This window comes from Siniperca chuatsi, linkage group LG17 (assembly GCF_020085105.1).
Source record: "Siniperca chuatsi isolate FFG_IHB_CAS linkage group LG17, ASM2008510v1, whole genome shotgun sequence".
In the NCBI taxonomy this organism is placed as follows: Eukaryota; Metazoa; Chordata; class Actinopteri; order Centrarchiformes; family Sinipercidae; genus Siniperca; species Siniperca chuatsi.
Window position 1 is genome coordinate 4561103 of NC_058058.1, and position 19046 is coordinate 4580148.

Below are 19046 nucleotides of genomic sequence, written 5' to 3' on the forward strand. Positions count from 1 at the left end.
GAGATGTCTGCCTTTTTTGAATATAATGGGACTATATGGCGCTCGGGAGCTATTTTCTTTCTACTGATAGCTTCTACATGAAACTGCTCATAACAAGATCTGTGGATTATCAGAGTAACCGGGTCATCATTTCTGGAAAGAGACATTGCTGCTGAGTTTTTCAAATGTTTTTCTTTGGCGCTTTGAGCACTACAAGCCAAGTGCCATATTTTGTTGGAAAGTAAGAAGAGTTCAGTCACAAGTAGGGATGTCCTGATGAGATTTTTTTCCCAGCTGCACAGTGCATACTTAAAGGGACAGTTCACCCAAAAATCCAAAATTTTGGAGCGGCGGCAGTGCAGAGCATCGCATTACCGCACGTAGCACACACTTGATGTGGAATACCGACATAAGAAGTAGCCAGAGTACAGTAGCTGGGATCTGACAAAGGGGAGGCGATTATAATAAAAAACGCTAATACAGCTTTTTTATTAGCTGTATTAGCTAATACACGTCGATGTTGGGGAAAAGGACAGTGGCGTATCCCTACATGTTGATGCACACCATTTTGCTGCTGGTGAGTGCTGCCTTAAACCATAAAGGTGGCAGATCAAAGAAAAAAACCATCATATGCATTTTGGAAGGTACTGACAAATGAAATAGTAATGATGACAGGGTGATGATATTGGGTGGCAAAGAGAGGTGGTGCCAGACTATTTATTTTGTGGTTTAGCTGGGAGGATTTATTAAATTCAGGACCTGAATGGTTTCTAGTTAGTCGAGGGATGTATTCTGTGGTAAATATGTGAATTTGTGTAGTTATTAGACAGTAATTAGAAGTGCCTCATGTCTTTTCTTAATAATATATTTACCGCTACATACAGATCTGCTTTAAAATTCAATTAAAATTCTCTCTCGTCTTCCTCTGCCATCCTAAAGATTTTCCTCTTTTTTTTGCTTCGTCCTCAGTGTTTATTCTCTCTGTAATCCCAACTGTTTCCTCTCTTTCTCTCTCTCTCTCTCTTTATCTCCCTCCACTTTCCTCCTGCCCCTCCCTTCCCCTGTTCTCTCTGTCCTGCTCTCTCCTGCATGCTGGCTCTCTCGCTCCGATGCTTTCTGCAGCGGCACGTGATGTGGCGGCCGCACATGGCCCGAGCGTGTGAGAGACAGAGAGAGAGAGAGACAGAGAGAGAGAGATTTCAAAACATGGAAAGCGAACACTCTTGACTCGCTCTCCCCCTCCAGCATTGCTCTCTCCCTCTCTCTCTCTCTCTCTGTGCAGTGTTACAGAGTGCAGAGTCAGTGTCTTGTTTAACTCTTCCCTCGCTAGGATTAATCACTGTCCTGAATGTTAAATCACTGACTGCCTCAGCATGGCATTATCCTGCACTCTCCTCTTTTAAAGAGACAGCAAATCAGTTCACTCACTGTTTAATCAGCTCAATTCCTAAACAATGCAACACCAGATTTGACTAAATTCATCTTTTAATACCTGTATGTTGGAATTAAACTCTTGTCTGGTCTCACTAGTTTGTCATTCCTAGAGGATTTATCTGGGATCCTTCTAGTCTAGGTGCTTGGACTTGGTTTCTGCTGTAAATGTTCAGTTAAAGGGGAAGTTATATATGTCGTTCCTAAGGCCAAGGACGATCTAATCAGTGCTGAAACTGTGCGTCTGCGAGAGAAAGTGACTGTAGTGATATGTGCTGCTGTAGTTTGACTGCTGACCTTTTCTTTTGATATGTTTTCTGCTCAGCAGTGAAAACAAAGAAATTCAAAAGATCAAATATATTTATATTTATTTTGAAAAATAAAGGTTAACAACGGCTCATGGGTCATAATTACTGTTGTATTAAGTCCACAGCCACGCTAGCGGCTCTGTGAGGTTGTACTTGAGCTAAATGCTCAAATCAACATGCTCGCAATGATAATGCTAGCATGTTGGTGTTTAGCAGGTATAACGTTTATCATGTTCACTGTGTTAGTTTAGCGTGTTAGCATGCTAACATTTGCTAATTAGCACTATACAGAAAGTACAGCTGATGCTGATGGGAATGTCATTAGTTTTGCAGGTCATAAACCAAAATACTGGACAAACTGAAACTTTGACCTGAGGATGGCACAATAGGAAAAGTGAAGGAATCAATGTTTTTACAATTAATCCTCTGGGGACCGTGAATGTGATTACCAAAGTCATCAGAAATTATCCTCCAGGGACCTTGAATATCTGTAGCAAATTTAATGGCAATCCATGTAATAGAGTTTGAGATATTTCAATAAAAGCCACAAATGTTAACCTCATAATGGTGCAGGAGAAAAAGTCAAGGGATCTCCAGAGTGTGTAGGATTCATCCTCTGGGAACCATGAATATCTGTACAAAATTTCATGACAATCCATCCAACAGTCTGGACCAAAGTGGTGGACAGACCAACAGACCGACAGAAAAGACTGTTTACTTGATAATTTCATATTCCGAGTATTGCCTTATTCTGCTTAATTTCTGGGTATTTTGTGGTTGTTCACAGTGACAGACAAATGATGGCAAAGAGATATTTAACAGCTGAAAACCAGCCCATTCCCACTGAAGATCCAACTTTGGATCAAACTGAAATCTAGGCTTGTATATAAATAAGTAAAACCAAATGTAAATGTCAGTTAAACCCCCTAATTTAGTTGTTTGCCTGTTTCTATAAATGTGTAATGTATAGAGCTCATATTTCACTATATTGGCTTGTTTGTTTTTATCTGTACTTCCCACTGAAGCTTTACCACTTCTGCTTTCACTGTCAGGCTCTTCACGTGTTGGTCTGTCAGCAGGATTTAAAAACAGAATAAATTCCCATGAAGTTTGGTGGACAGATCAGCTTCGGGCAAAGGAACAGCTGATTAAATCTGGGTGGTTATTCAGATTTGGGATTTCTCAAGTGCCTTGGCTCATTTTTATCACACGTCAACATGTCTGTTGTGATGAGTTGATGTGAAGCAAATCTCTTGTTAACTTGTCAAATTCTATGTCTTGTGTATATTTTACGTGCAGTAAGCTCTTTGTTTTCTTCACTTTAATAAGTGATTACCATTAAGGACGGCCTTTGTAACAGCTGTGAAGAATTCGTGCAGCAGATGCTTCCTTCAAAGCACATCGCAGTTCAATGAGTTTATGTGCCCTCAAGCATGCACAGGCTCATGGGAATCTGAGGTTTATAAAGTTGTTTTTGATCAGGAAGATTTCTGACTGGAATTGACAACTGATCTCACTATATAATATAACGTAACAGTAAGTGCCGAGGTGGACTTTCTTTAACTTCTAATGAATTCTGCTCAACAGCTTTCCTCCTCTTCTATCACAAAGCAAAAAATGTCACTTCTCTGATTGTAGCTCAGTGGGCGTTTGCTTGGTTAAAGAGCATCACTGGTGAGTGTTGAGCGAAATTACATTGCAGATAGTGGGATCAGGCCTCCTTTACTAACTAAAATATAAACATGAACGCTTCATACACCAGAGTGGACAAATGCAGAGTGACTATGAGTTTCAGATTTTTAAACTGGGTAGACATTCTGTTTTTCTGGAAATGTTGCATTTCTTCTAAATTATCCAGCAAAATTCATTTCTGAACAATACTGATGTCAGATGTGAGTATTTTTCATTCAAAATCAGGTAAAACTGAAAGTGATTTATTCATAATGTTTGGGGCAGTGAATGACATCGAAGCACCGTCTGGTCCTGCTCGTCGGCTCAGCTGATTCTCGGAGGCTAAAAAGTGAGCTTGAGTCTGGTTTGGACTTATTTTATGGAATATTTGTGTCCTACAGTTACCTGACCACAGCTGGTTTAGTAATTGTTTAATCCATGCAGTGTTCATCCACTAGTTTCCATTTTTGTCCATTTCCACCACCTCACAGATGTAAATATTTAGGATCTACTGCATTTTAAGAAACAAGCAGGTGAATGATGTTATCAAAGTGCCTTATAAAACCACAGCTGCATCTATATTTTTGTGTTTTGTGTCTTTTTGCCCAGAATGAATCCAAATCAAACCAAATGTGGATCAGATTATTATTACCAGTCCATTTTCAATCTGTTTCTCTGGTTGATTCTCTCTCTCTCTCTCTCTGCAGCTATGTAGTAACACTTCAGCTCAACAATGACCTCAGGGATTTCTGGCTGAATGCATCATACTCAACCCAGTCACGTGTTTATAATTCAGAATAAAGCACACACACACACACACACACACACACACACACACACACACACACACACACAAGAGCATGTTCACATTAAAGCCCAAACAGTTGCATGCAAATGCAGAAATAAAGAGGACACTCACATATGCATGTTTGAAGTTCAGCGTACTGCACAGACACACACATAAGCACGTGCACGTAAAGGCATGCACACAAACACACACTGATTATGTATATTCACAGACACTTGCAGAGGCAGAGGCAGATATGAACACACACAGACACACTCAGAGCCTTGCAGCAGTATCCAGTGAGGCTCGTGAGGCTCTGCTGCTTTCTTTCTCGCATCTCTCTTCTCTCTGTGTCTCATTTTCTAATAGTTTTTTATGATTACATTTTTTTCTTCAAGCTACTCTGCAGCTCGTTTTCACAGTGAAACATCTCCTTTTTTATTGTTTATGACTCAGAATAAAAAGGCAAACACAATGTTCCAGTCAGATTTCTCAGAATCGGATCCTGCTGGGCAGCTTATCTCCCTTTCTCCCTCTTACACTCTCTCTTTCTGTATTTTCATCTCTACCTGTAGCTGTGTGCAAACTCTTCATACTACATACTGTATTTTAAGTATGCACATTTTGTGAAAAGCACGAGTTGTGAAAGGCATGGGCATGAGTACAACATATACAAGAATATGAAGTACAGAGCAGATTATTACTACATGGTAAAAACAGCCCCTTAATTGTTGCGCCTAGTTGTTCCCAAAGTGACCAAGTCAAGGAACATTTTCCAAACAATATGTCAAACAACAAAGCAGGAGGAGCAGCAGCCAGTAAACTCTGACGTCCCTATAGGTGGGTCCACCTAGTTCAGTCTGTGTATACAGTGATGCCACTGACGCTGACAGCGTGAGAATCATATAGCTTCAATCAACTGTTGGACAAACAACATTTGGCTTATATTGGCTTTTACACACATGAAAACACAGAGGAAGGACAATTTAAAAACCCTGTTAAAGTAACAGTGGTCTGGGTGGCAACAATATGCAGCCACAAAGCTGTTTCATTATTATTTTCTTCCTTGGGTTCATGTTATATTTGTAGCTGTGCATGTGCACATTACTACTTGTGTTTTTAAGCTGCACTAATCAATATTTTTATATTAACAATAGATCAATTGGCAATCAATCAGCAATGTGAAAGATGTCACTCGTAGTGATGACCCAACAGAGATAACAATAATTACCCAACTCCGCAGCTCTTTTAGCGTCTTTCAGCTAATCTTTTTGTTTTTCTGGCCCGCAGCTTTATTGTTTTAGCTCACTCTTTTGGCTCTCATCTGTGCTGTTTCCAGAAGCAACAGGAAACTTTTAAGACAAAAAGTTCTAAAAACCCACCGTACACTACCTGCCCAGCACAACAACAGACAGACAAAGTTAGCGACTAGCTGGTGATCATGGTGGAGCCAGATGTTTCCCACAGGAGTTAGCTGAGACCAAAATGGACTTACATTCGCCCGGGTGGGCAGAGGCACGACTCCAAAAGAATGCTAATGCTAACTGTTCGCTAACATATTTGCAACTTCATAAGGTAATAATATGTCAATGCTGTGTTTACAGCTTGTCTCGTTGGCCCAAAAGTGGCCAAAAAATCAATTAATACAGGTTCAACTATACTCATCCATTTCATGCTTGCAGGTTACAGAACGACAGCAAGAGAAGGACTTTTGGTACGTAAGTTTTTCCTTTATCGAGCGCTTCTCCTCAGCCTCGGTTCCATTTTAGTGTGGTAAACCTGTTGCCTAGGAGGAGGCACTGCCTAAAAGCGTGAAGTCAGGGAACAAGCATCTCATGTGCAGAGTAAACACTACATGAGAGATTGTAACATTATTCATGATGCAGCCATTCCCTGCAAGATTGATAGTGATTCGTATCTCGAATCCACCTGCCCAGAGGTGGGTATACGCCATGTTCCTGCATTAAAGTAGCATCACAAATCTGCTTCTCTTAAATGTGTAAAATCTGATCAATCTGAACACAGTCTGTCTTTCAGTTGGTTCAATCCAATGATGCAAGATAAAATTCACAATTTACATGAAAAAAAAAAGATAAGTTACAAAAAGTGTTGTCTCTTTCTCAATCTCAAACATCGACGGTACTATACACACTCGATAGCTCACTGTCTCATCCTTCCTTTAAATGTCATTACAACTGCTGAACATTTACAAAGACATTTGGCAATCTGTCATCAATAAATCATCCTGAAATTAGCTGTGATGATTCATTCGATGGCTCACAGGATAAAAAACATGACCGTCAGCATTACAAAGAATGGGCTTTGTGGTTTCAATTAGAATTGGAAGTTGTCAGACTTGTGAAATCTCCAAGAGAAAGAAAAAATAAAAGAAAGACAGACAGAAAAGCTCTTCTGATGTTCTGGCAGTTCTGGTTCACATCAAAAGCAGCAGAGAGAGGAAACAATAAATTATGAATATATAATGGATGAAAACAGGCTGTTGGAGAGAACCGAGGAGGGCCAGAGAACAGGGTGTCAGCCATTTATCACACAGAGATATAATTAGAGAAGACCCGACTCTGGTTATTGTTGAAGAAGTCCAATGGTTGAATTAGGTTCGTTAATGTAATGTATCATTGGCCTGTCTCCTCATTAGTGCTGGATCACATCGAGGCCTTTGCATGTACAGCTTCATATATGTCTGACTGCATGGCTAGTTGCTGGTGCAGAAATGTTGCCTTCTCACGTGAAGACGTCAATTTTAATCTCGCTGTCCACTTCTCAGGAGCTGCAATAGGAAAAGCTTTCTCATTTCTAACTAGAAAGTTGGTTTATTTCTATTCATTTTTAAGATATTAAAGATATCAAAACTTTTCCTCTTACAACCTCCTTCTGCTTAAAAGTGACTGATGAAGTAAATAATTAATGGACAATGTATTAACTTCTCAAACATTCGATCAAATGTCCATCTAAATGGGTCAAATTTGGAATAAAACCGCCCGATAGTGGCCCCCAAATTCTCCAAATTTCCAACCAGCTTTCTTTTATTGTTTACATTCACTCACCATGTAGACACTCAGGTCCTCCCATCATGCCTTGCTGCTGCTGCTGCTGCTGCTGCGGCTGAGGTGGTAGTGGCGGCGGCGGTTGTGGCTGGACGGTCTCCAATCCCAGCAGTGAGGAAGAGGAGGATGAGGAGGACATGGAGGAGGAAGAGGAGGAGCAGGGCGGAGGAGAGGTGGGCGGGCACTGGGAGCTCTGGTTGGGCACGGCCGACTGGGATCTCTGGAAGGAGAGGAAAACATTTTGTTAATACAACCTCTTCTTCAAAACTGCTCGTAATTACGTTCTATAGCCTACAATATGACGTGAACACCACATAACACCCTAAGCTAATTAACGCAAGCTTACTAGGACCCGGCCCAGTCAGTGTTCGACCCTGAGAGGGCTCGCCTGGACAAATCCGAACGGACTGACCTGCGTGTTATTTCATCTAAGCTTCATTGTTGTGAATTGTACTTTGCTTATTGTGGGAAGTAACGGACTGCTGTGTTGTATGCTAATTGTGTTTAGATTAGATGATAGTGGTTGTTGGCGGAAGTTATTGATTGTTAATCAGTGCTAAGGTTAAATAAACGCTATTGTATCTTTAAAGAGCAGTTGCCTGTGGTTATTGTGTGTAGGTGTTGTAATAACAGCTGGTTGTGACGGTCAGTGCTCGGATTCACCCTTCACTGCCAACCCTATTCATGTAAGATAGTACTTTAAATATCTGCTTTTAACTTTTCCTATATACTGCATAATGGATGTGTTCATTTACAAAGGGCTAACAGCCACACCTTGTCAAATGAAAAGAAATCTTTTTCTTGCAGGTCAGTGAGGTTAAGGTGAAGTTCGGATAGGCTTTTGGTCTCCATCAGTCTTACCTGGGAAGGGATCTGTGCACTGGTGGAGCTGGGTCCATTGCTGTGCATCCCCATCCCGTTCTCGGTCAGGAACTCCTCCAGGTCCATATACTGCAGCTGGAACAGGCCTCCATCGCACGGCAGGGTCCTCTCCCACAGCAGCGGGCCCAGAAAGGCTGATTGGGAGTTTGGCCGCAACGTGCCGGGCCCAGGGGCTCCTCCCACCCCACCGGGCCCTCCAGCATTGACACCCAGTGAGTCTTCGTCAGAGTCCGGGGGCTTGTCTTTATCTGGAGAGAAGGAAGGACGAGAAGTCTGTTGGATTATTTCATCTTGATACTCGAAGAGGCTGTGCTGTGTTTTGAAAAACTCTTTCTGACCACAGAGGGTGATCAAACTTTTTCCTCCTCCCTTTCTCTGTGTTTGTGTTAAAGGGCAAAAGGAACGATAAGAGCCGATAACGACTGATATCCATTCGAACAATCCAGCAGAATGTGACTCTAACTGTGGAGAGAGAGTCTGATAATCTCGTTCCCTATGGTCTCATTTGTTTACTGTAATTAAACTGTCCTCAAACTAATGTGGTCATGACTTATTGATGTTTGAATGAAACCCTACATAAAGCACTTTTTAAGCACATGCCTTTTGTCTTTTATTCTGACACACTTTGTGTCCACGTTGGAAAAGTGTCATAATGTTTCAAAAACATGATAATATCAATAACGTGGCACACTTGTGGACCCACCAAAGTTTTCAGCCCAATTGATTACTTGGAAATATTCCAGCACATACAGCAGATACATACTTAGATAACGTGCTTAAAGATATGACTGGTAGCCAGATGGTCCCAGGTGGTAACACACACACTGGCAGCATATGAAGCACATCAAAAAAAACCATGCCTTGCGTTTTCTATGTAAGCCTACAGACAGACGTTCTATTTCCTGGCACTAACGTGTCTCAACACTTCAGAAAAGCATTGAGTTCATCTTGTTTACTCTGTGGATCGGCACATCCCAGCTACCATACCTTCACTACTGCTTCGGTCTATTTGATGCATCCAGTGTGTGTTAAAGGGAAACTGTGACTTTTGGGTGAAGACATAATTTATAAGAAATAAAACACACCCTTGTTGATTTCAAGACATTAAGGGGTTTTGTCTGGTATGACCAGTAGCTTATGGTGGCTAATGCTAGCTAATGTTAGCAAACTTTAGATATTGCTGTTTAGCTGTCAATAATGAGTCAGTTTGCTTACTCTTCTCTACTTATGCTACTGTTACACCGCTATGTTTTAATGTTTATCATTTTCCTGTAACTGCCACATGTAACAGTTTAGCTAAAGTTACATAGCTTCGCTCAAGTGAAAACTGAAGTTAGAGCGTCTTTAGCTTCAGTAATGTGACGTATATCCGAGTGAAACAGAACATGTGGACGGGGTTCAGTTATGAGAGGGTTCAAATCTTTAGATGTGGTTGGATTGTTCGAAAGTTGGCCTGGTTTAGAGAATCGTGTGATGTTGGCCTTTTGATATAAACATACTCAAAAATGATTTTTTTCCCCGCCCACATATTCAGCATGTAACAACAGATAAATGAATAAGTAACACAAGGACACAGGAATAGAACTTGTAAAATGAATTTTTATTGAACTGTGCATTACTCTACACATGACCACCAAGAGACTACATTGTCCTTGAGCAAGGCACAAAATGGACGTTTGGTTCCACAAGCTCTAGCTCTTTTCTTGAACCATGCGCTTGTTCTGGTCATTTATTTATGTCAAAAAAGTGACTAGTTTGGGCTTTTGGATTGGATTTTGTTTTGGATGTGATCCAGATCTGTGAGGTCTTCTTGCATTTATCTGCTGACTGACGAGACTTCTGCTGGAACGCAAATGCTAAGTTGCTTTGCTATCGTGTGATACTTTGTCAGACAATCATTTTAAAAAACAGGCAACAATCAACAAACAGCTCTCCAGAGGCCGCACTGTTGTTTGATAAACACCGGGTGAGGTTTGTGCTTCTGTGTAGCGCTTGTGTCCTTTGCTTTCTGAAAAGCACTTAGTTGCAATCATTAAAAAAAAAGGCATCTATAAATAAAGTTGACTGACCCTGCACGCCGACCTCCCAGAGAGGGAGGGGGTCCGATGGAAAGATAGATATAGACATCAGGCATCAATAAACCATCCGCAGAAAGAATTAATGAAATTCCTGCAAGTAAACCAGGAGCCAAATTTAATTGCAGCACCGTATGAAAAGAACTAGAGTGATTGTTTTGTACCCTGATCCTTTGATAATATTATTCTACAGAATTATGCCTCTAAAAGTGCATATTGAATAAAAGGCACACTGAATAATAAAACCCAATAAAATAGTCATAAAAGAGCATATTTAACTGGGCCGGGATGACAGCACAAAGACACGAAAGATTACAACGTGGAAACAGCAGAGGAGGGATAGAGAGAGATGGAGGGAGGGAGGAATTGAGCAGAGCGTCAAGGGCATCATATTCATGTCCCTCATAATCTCTCTGCTATTATCATCATTGTCATCTTTCTCATCTACTGTCAATGGACTATATACTGAAAGAAAGACAGAAAGAAGAAACGAGAGATAGAACAAAACGGAAAAATCCAGAGTATAAAATTGATAAAAAAAAATCTCATCTCTTTGAAGGTGTGGGACATATTTAGCCTGGATCCAAAATTTCTAAATCGCTGCCCACATCTCAGATTCAAATAGGTCTGATCTAATGTTCATTGTTGGTTGTTTCCCCAGTTGGAAAAACAACCGAGCCAAGCAGATGTTTGAAGGTGCGATTAAGGATGGGGACACCATTTTCCTGTCTAAAAGCCAGAAAAATGGCGACAAGCGTGGATGAGATCGATGCAGATGTAGTACAAGTTGTACATAGTTGTTGTAAGTCAACCTACAGAAATAACAAGTGTAAAATCAGCACATTTCTTCTATGACAACGTGAAGGTAACGGCTACAGCTAACCGCAGTCAGAGCCTCTCGAGGAGGTATATGGACATAAGCCAGGTTTCCATCCAAACGAAGCGCAAATTTTACTCGAATCTCCAGAAAATCGTCAAAAGAAAATTAATGCACGTTTCCATCCACTACTGTTGTGCAAATATTAGGAGTTGGTTCATCGAGAAAAACATCAGGGGCGCTAATTCTCCAGCCCGATGCCATTAAACCACTGTAGAAGAAGAGGGCGCAAAAAGGTGACGTGATTAAAAGAGCGCGAGTTAAACCTCAAATGGTGGGAAACAATGTAGAAAACGTGATGGAAATATGGCAATTATGTTTGTTTCAAGTATTAATCTGAGGAACATTACAGTCTCCTCGTCGCTCCGCACAGATCTGATGTTTTCGTCTTTTTCGGAAGCTTGAGTTACGTTTAAGTCCCGTGCTTCGTGTTCGTCATGATGTATTCGCTAAGTCTGTTTCCATTGCACTTTGTAGCATTTTGCTTTTATCGATAAACCAACTTTTCCACCTCAGCCATGCGGAAAACATTTCTTTGCGATGTTTCAAGTTTTGTTTTTTTAAGCACCAATTAAAAACGCGCATTAAAGCAGGTAGGTACAGAAAGTAAGTAGACAAGAAAAGAGAAGACGATGACGACAGATGGGTGAAAAGGTGGCCAAGTTAACACGGTAAAGGAAAGGTAATTACAGAGTGAACAAATTACTACTATTAAATTAATATTTTGGGCTATCATGTCAAACGATATTGTTAAAATTTTAAAATATGTGTTTAAAGGACAACACAACATTGCACAGGCAAAATCCAAAGTATATCAGTGTATAAAATAAAACAAGCAACTCGTTTAGATTGTGCGTTGCCTGATAACTTTGGCTGTTTATTGTGCGCTGCATAAGGCTACACAGCGGTACATGAACCTAACAGAGCGCAGCCAAAGTCAGCCATGCTACAGGATGTAGCATCACAACTGTATACAAAACTGCGTTGAGGAGATGAGGAAAATGCTACAACAATATTAACAGGAAGGAATTAGTTCAGTGATTGTAGGTATCTCAATACCAAAACACCGATGATAGCCTGCCGCTAACGCTCTGGATGCTCCTTTTTAATCGCCACAACAACCTGTAACTCAAGCTCCTCGTGCAACAGTGGCATGAGCACAAATTTAATTCCTAATTCGTGTGCGCGAGTTATTAGTTCTACAGCACAAATGACTAAATCTTGCACGCAAATTTAAAAACAATAAAATATCTCCTGACACCTGCAGGCTCCATACGAAGGAAAGCAAAATGACAATATGAAAGGACAGAAGCAAATGGGGAAATCCCTTTGTTTAAGAGCAGCAAGGGCAGAGAATGAAAAGAGGGATGGGAGGAAAAGAGCCAGAGAGATGAGAGTGTACTGCAAAAGATGAGACAAAGCCTGAGAAAATGTAAATCAGCAGAGAGACGCGAAGAGCGCAAGACAGGAAAGTGTGAGAGGAGAAACTCGTGCGAGAGAACGACAGACAGAGAGAAAGACGAGAGGGAGAGAGATGTGCTAGATAGAGTGGGTGTTTGTGAAGGCATCAAACAAAGCTAGCCAGGGAAAAAGCAGGAGGGCGAAGGAGTGAAACGTCGACTCTGCATTGTGGATCGAGAAAACCGAAAACATCGCACACCAACATCTTTTTTACACCCCTGAATGCATCACCTGTCATTAGGAGAATATGCGCTCTATGGGCGCTGACAATGAGGCCTTTGAGCTGACTCCATGGTGAGCCTGTCAGCCGTGCTCACCATCATCTCCTCCTCCTCCTCCTCCTCCTCCTCCTCATGGAACAAAAAAAATACTCCAGAGAAATGAGCTGCAGTTACACCAAGAGGCCACCAGGGGCCGCCAACCAGCAGGGAGCACGTGATGTGTGTGATTTCTTTGTTTTTCTCCGTCTTTGTGTATATGTGTGTGTTCAGTTCTATCAATACTTGTGAGGACTGACTCTTGATAATCTATTGTGCTTGTGAGGACAGTGACAAATAAAAACAACACTTATTTTAGGGTTTTAATAGAGGTTAAAATGTTCGTGGCAAAAGTGAGAATCAATCCTCAAGGGAATGAATGTAAGGCAATGCAGTGTCCTCCGTGTGTGTGCGTGTGTGTGTGTGTGTGTGTGTGTGTGTGTGTGTCTGTGTGTGTGTGTGATAGCAGCTGACAAGGAGTTATGACATCCCCACAGGCAGAAGAGAGGAAGGAGAGGCAGTCTGGTTAATATTTCTCATGGCAGCTGGTGGATAGGAAACAATTCAATCCCACTCACTAACCTTTATTTAAACAGACCACAGAATCGGAACACAATCGACTGCTGCTGCTGTATTTTGATGGCATCCTCTCCAGATTGTGTTTCTTTTTTTAAACCCTCTTCTTCCCTCCTCCTCCTCCTCCTCCTCCTCCTCATCCTCCTGATTTAATTTCACCACCAAATGCGAAAAGGAAACGTTTAATAAAAAATTCCAGCCGGCCAGAAGGAGGAAGGCTGAAGTGAAAACAGAGTGTGAGTGAGTGTGTGAGTGAGTGTGTGAGTGTGTGTGTGAGTGTGAGTGTGTGTGTGTGAGTGTGTGTGTGTGTGTGTTGGATAAGCAGGGCCTCTATCTTTTACAATCACACCTACCTACTCAGTCACATGCACACACACACACACACACACACATGCACCAATGAATAATCACTGTAGAGGCTCTGTAATGAATACTTCACTTATTATTGTTTGTTTTTCAACTAATGATTATTTTGATTAGCAATTAATCTATCATTTATTGTCTTGAGAAAAATGTCAAAAATGCCCATTATAACTTCCCAGCACACAAGCTGACATATTCAAATAGCTTGTTTTATCCAACCACCAGTCCTAAACCCAAATATATTGAGTTTAATATCATATTCGACAAACAAAAACAGCAAATCATCACATTGGAGGAGCACGAACCAAAGAATTTCTGGCCTTTTTTCTTGAAATTTGAATTAATTATCAAAATAGTTGCTGATTTATCCACCGTCATCGACTAATTGGTTCTTCGGGAAGTAGTTTTAATTTTATATCACTAAAATATTCCTATAATATTTCTGCGGGGGCTTCAAATGCCTCTAAGGTGCATTTATAGTTAAAGTTTATCCTTACTGTACTTTACCGCACTTAATGTGGATTTCTTTAAATCTCCTACAGTAAAATTCACCACAGGCCCATCACTCAGGCTCCCAACATATACCTGCATTGCACTTATACATTAAAAGTGCATTTCTCTGAGATATTCCTGCAGTGACTTGTTGGCGGAGGTGTTTTTCCTTACTGTCCCTTTAACACGTTTCTTGCCTATAGGATCACGCTCTCACTCGTGCACACGTGCACACACTCACCTTTCATCTCGCTGCAGTCCTTGGTGCCTCTCTGGTCGGCCTTGATTGGCAGCTGGAGCAGGGACTTCAGGTTGGTCATGGAGGTCAGTTGTCCACCTTGGGGGCCACTTCCAGCCGGGTTACTGGCCCCAAACTGGGGGCTGGTGGCCCCGGCAGGGAGATCCGGCGGTAAGAGCTGAGTGAGAGGCCTTGACATAACTTCTGTGGTGGAGGAGGAGGAGGAGGAGGAGGAGGAGGGGTAGGTGAGGGGAGGCGCGGGGGGGCGGGGGGGAGGAGGTGGAGCTGCCTGCAGACTGTAACTTCAAGATCAAAATAATCCAATTAGTGATGCTAATTGACAGGCGCGCCGTCAAAAGGTGAGCGGACAGGTGACGCGTGTGCGCGCGCTCAAGATCGCCACCTGATGTCCCGCTTTTCCGCCCGTCCCATGAAGAAGAACGTGTAAAGAAACGAAATAAAACAAGGGGGACTTATCTCCAAAATGGCACCATGTTGACCGAGTCTAATGCATCCTCTGAGACTGGCTGAGACCTTCAGGAGTTGCTGTCCCCTCTTTAAACAAACTCAGCTAATAAACGCACACAGGAAGACGAACTGAATCCCGGAGGCGCAGCAGTGAAGTGAGTTTGTGGACAGAAAACGGTGGCTCGCGGTCGGGTCCGGTCCGTCGGTCGGTCGGTCGATAAATCGGGAGAATTTTATTCCGGAGAAGCGGGGGAAACAAAAACAAAAAAAGAAAGAAAAGCAGATATAAACGCGGATGTCTGTCGTCCCATGCAGCGAGTGGAGAAAGAGGATTAGCAACAGCAGAACAGAGTCGAGTCAAGTCTCCAAGATGGAAAAAAAATCAACCTAAACAAAACTTGTGACTAAATATGAGCGGAAAATACAAGATGAAGGAAATAAAGAGATCCCCCCCAAAAAAAATAATATCCAGTAGTCAGATAGATGGGACTGATGGCTCTTATTTTCCTCTCACTCTCTCCCTCCCTCCCTCCCTCCCTTTCTCTCTCTCTCTCTCCCTCTCCCTCTCACACACACACACGCACACACACACTTCTCCCTCTCTCTCCCTCTGCCAGTCAGCTGGAACCAACACGGGCCGCTCGTGTGACGTCAGCGCTCACGGGGGAAAGGCGCTTGGGGGCGTGGATCGTTTGCATACCGAGGCCACGCCCCCCGGTGACGCCCCCCCCCGTTCTCTTACATACACCGCTCTGCGTTCAGGGCGCGTGTGGAAAGCTGGTAAATATGAGCTTTCCACATGTAACATTACGAATTAATCAGAATCAGAAATACTTTATTGATCCCCGAGGGGAGACTCTCTCGTTACAGCTGCTCGCTGTCACGTCAGTGCACACAGCTATAGAAGTACTAAGCAAATAAAAATATAATACACTATAATACGGGCAAGATAAATTAAGGACAAATCAGAATCAGAATCAGAAATACTTTATTGATCCCCGAAGGGAAACTCTTTGTTACAGCAGCTCACCTTTACGTCAGTGCACACAGGAGAAAGTACTAGCACAAAATATAATACACCATAAAACACTATAAAAACAGGTCAGAAAATAAATTAAGTACCAGGTGGGTATAAATATAAGATAAAATAAGTGTGAAGTACCAAGTGGGTTTACCGGTTGATGATGATAATACAGTATAATAATACAATGTAATAAAATAAGTAATAAGCAGTGGTGCATGTTCTGTCGAGTTAGATGTAGCTTATTAGCTTAGATTATTAAGATATTACACAGCAGTAATGGAGGTATATAATATCAATGTCAAAGTGGATATAAGTATAAAAGCTAAATAAGTGTAAGTACCAAAGTGGATTTAGAGGTTGATAAGAATGTAGGTATAATGTAATAATAAACATGTAATAATATAAGTAATAAGTGCAATAATGAGTACTGTCAAGTTAAGTGTAGCTTTATTGAGATTATTATGAGACGGTGGATATTGCACAGCAGTAATAGAAGTATTGAGGTGGTTTGGACGTGTTCAGAGGAGAGACTGTGAATATATTGGTAGAAGGATGCTGAGGTTGGAGCTGCCAGGCAGGAGGTCTAGAGGAAGACCAAAGAGGAGATTTATGGATGTAGTGAGAGAGGACATGAAGTTAATTGGTGTGAGTGAAGAGGACGCAGAGGACAGGGTTAGATGGAGGCGCATGATTCGCTGTGGCGACCCCTGAAAGGGAACAGCCGAAAGGAAAAGAAATAATAGAAGTATGAATAAATAAATAAATATCTGAAAACAGAGTATATTGCACAGGAGTATAAAACAGAGAATATTACACAATTATTTACTGTATTCCAGTGATGTTAATGGTCCAGTATAAAATTTAGATTAGATTGGATTAGATTCAACTTTATTGACATTACACATGTGCAAGTACAAGGCAACAAAATGCAGTTTAGGTCTAACCAGAAGTGCAATAAGCACGTGCAGGATATAAAGTGTGTGCATAAATGCAGGATAGAGCAGTATTATGAAAATATTTTACAAGTGGTACTATGGACATTATTATATACAGATGGCATTACTATAAACAGAAGTATACTGATGGATATGTACAATAATGAATTGGACTGTGCAGAACAGTAGTGCAATGAATATTAAGTAGTGCAAGTTATGCCGAATCTAACTCAAATATAATCTGAATCAGTTTTATTATCAAGAAGTTTTCGCATACAAGGAGTTTTCTTTGGTATTTTGGTGCATAAGAATAAACACAGTAAGAGAAAAGAAAAAGAAAAAAACAAGTCCTACTGCAAAAGTCAAGAATCATAAATGTAAAATTTACAATAAAAAATATGAATAATTATGTATGTTAGAATACATAGAATAAAAGAGCACGAGGAAGTACAAAGTTTTAAATTATTAAAAAATAGTGTTCAACTTGGTCATACTAGAAAATAAGCTTTGCCTCAGGTGGAAGGGCTAATTGAAAATTTAATTTAAAATAGAATTAAGTGTCAAAAAGACATGTTTTATCCAAGTGTTCAATCGGTTTCACATACAGCAAGTCCGGGGAATTTTGCTCTTGAGATAATAGAGATAATAGAAACAGACTCATTACTCTTGGTACTCTGCGGTATATAGACTAGAGCTGCAACGATTGGTCGATTGATCGATAAGTTGATTGACGGAAAATTAATCGGCAACTATTTTGATAATCGAATAATCTTTTTTTTTTTTTTTTAAGTAATAGCCATATTCTCAGCAGCATTAAATAAAAGAGAAACTTTGCTTTGTGAAAAGCGTCCAAAGTGAAGTTGGTCCTACATTTAATATTAGTCTTAAACCAAAAATCCAAAAGGCGGTTAACTGAACACCAACTTGTTTCCAAACTTGACAGTAAAGTAAATATTTTATAAAGACTATTAGTTGCCTACAGCATTTTCTTACTCTTGAAGCAATGCTAAATAGAGTTACATGTAAAAAGAAGAACCCAAAATGGGTTAAGTGGCCTAGTTAACGTGAGAAAAAGGAATCTGATTTCTGGGTGAACCCAAAACGTTTGCATTGTATTATTGGTCCGGTAGCACGCGAACGCAACACAGGTATACATATAATGCAACACCTCCCAGCAGTTTTATCCAATGGCTGATGGCAGCTGGGACTGTTGCGCACTAAGTCACGCCCAAGCTGAGCGGAACACCCTTCTGGATGGACCGTGAACGCACCCCGCCCCTCTCTCACGCTGTCATTTAAACAGCGAGGCCAAAACAACCGCGATGACCGCCGACCGGGAGTAAAACTAACACGAAGATGCACGTTTCTGAGACGTCAGGGTGTTTGCTTTGTTGATGTTGTGTCCCCCCCTCCTCCCCCTTCTTTCTTATGTGAAAAATGTGGGAAAATGTGATTATTTTCACCCACAACGTGACAGGATTTACAGAGTCAGAATAAGCAGCTCAAACAAACAAAGCAAACACGGGCGATCAGGTGTTCGCATGTGAGCAGACAGTCACACCATATCTCTTCCATTTTGTATCAAACATGTAACACATTTACAAGTAGAGATACAGCCTCCATGTCGTGATTTGTACGGAACATAAGCTGAAAAACTATCTATAAATGTTTATTTTTTATAAATTTAGTAGTGTTTTTACCTATACAACAACAGTATACCGTAAAGTTTAAAAAAACCAAACATTTAAAGTGGTTCCACTGTATTTAATCGCATAAAAATGGTGGGGAGAGGCACACTTCGTCTCTCCAGTGTCCCTATCTGCCTCTCGCGCTGAACACCAAAGACGCACATGGCTGCGGCACGCGCCGACTGTTGCCTACCGGCGAATCTTCCGCGTCGCGATTGGCTGAAACTAGGTCACTCGCGGCCTCTCTCAGCCCCCTATTGGCCAAAAATAGGTCACAGTCTCCGCCCACAGGTTTCCCCATGCCACTGCCGCGTGACAGGCCGGCTGGAGGGGGGGGGGCACAAAGGGAGGGGGGCTGAGCGCGTGGGGATGCAGCAAAGATTACATTTATTTCTTTAATTCAGCGGCACAAACAAATATCAAACATTTAAAATACATACAATAAAAATGACTATAATCAAAGTTACAA

General features: G+C 41.3%; 1 protein-coding gene across 1 annotated transcript in view; it reads right to left on the reverse strand.

The window, feature by feature from the left end:
- The window catches only part of dbpa (D site albumin promoter binding protein a), a 33951-nt gene extending 18493 nt beyond the window's left edge, over positions 1–15458 (reverse strand). The window contains exons 1-3 of the mRNA XM_044171648.1: positions 14466–15458; positions 8103–8371; positions 7242–7461 (exon numbers count right to left, since the gene is read on the reverse strand). Of these exons, the coding sequence (XP_044027583.1) occupies positions 7242–7461; positions 8103–8371; positions 14466–14661 (685 nt within the window). The 5' untranslated portion in view covers positions 14662–15458. The remainder of the gene's footprint in view (positions 1–7241; positions 7462–8102; positions 8372–14465) is intronic.
- Positions 15459–19046: the final 3588 nt, after the last annotated feature.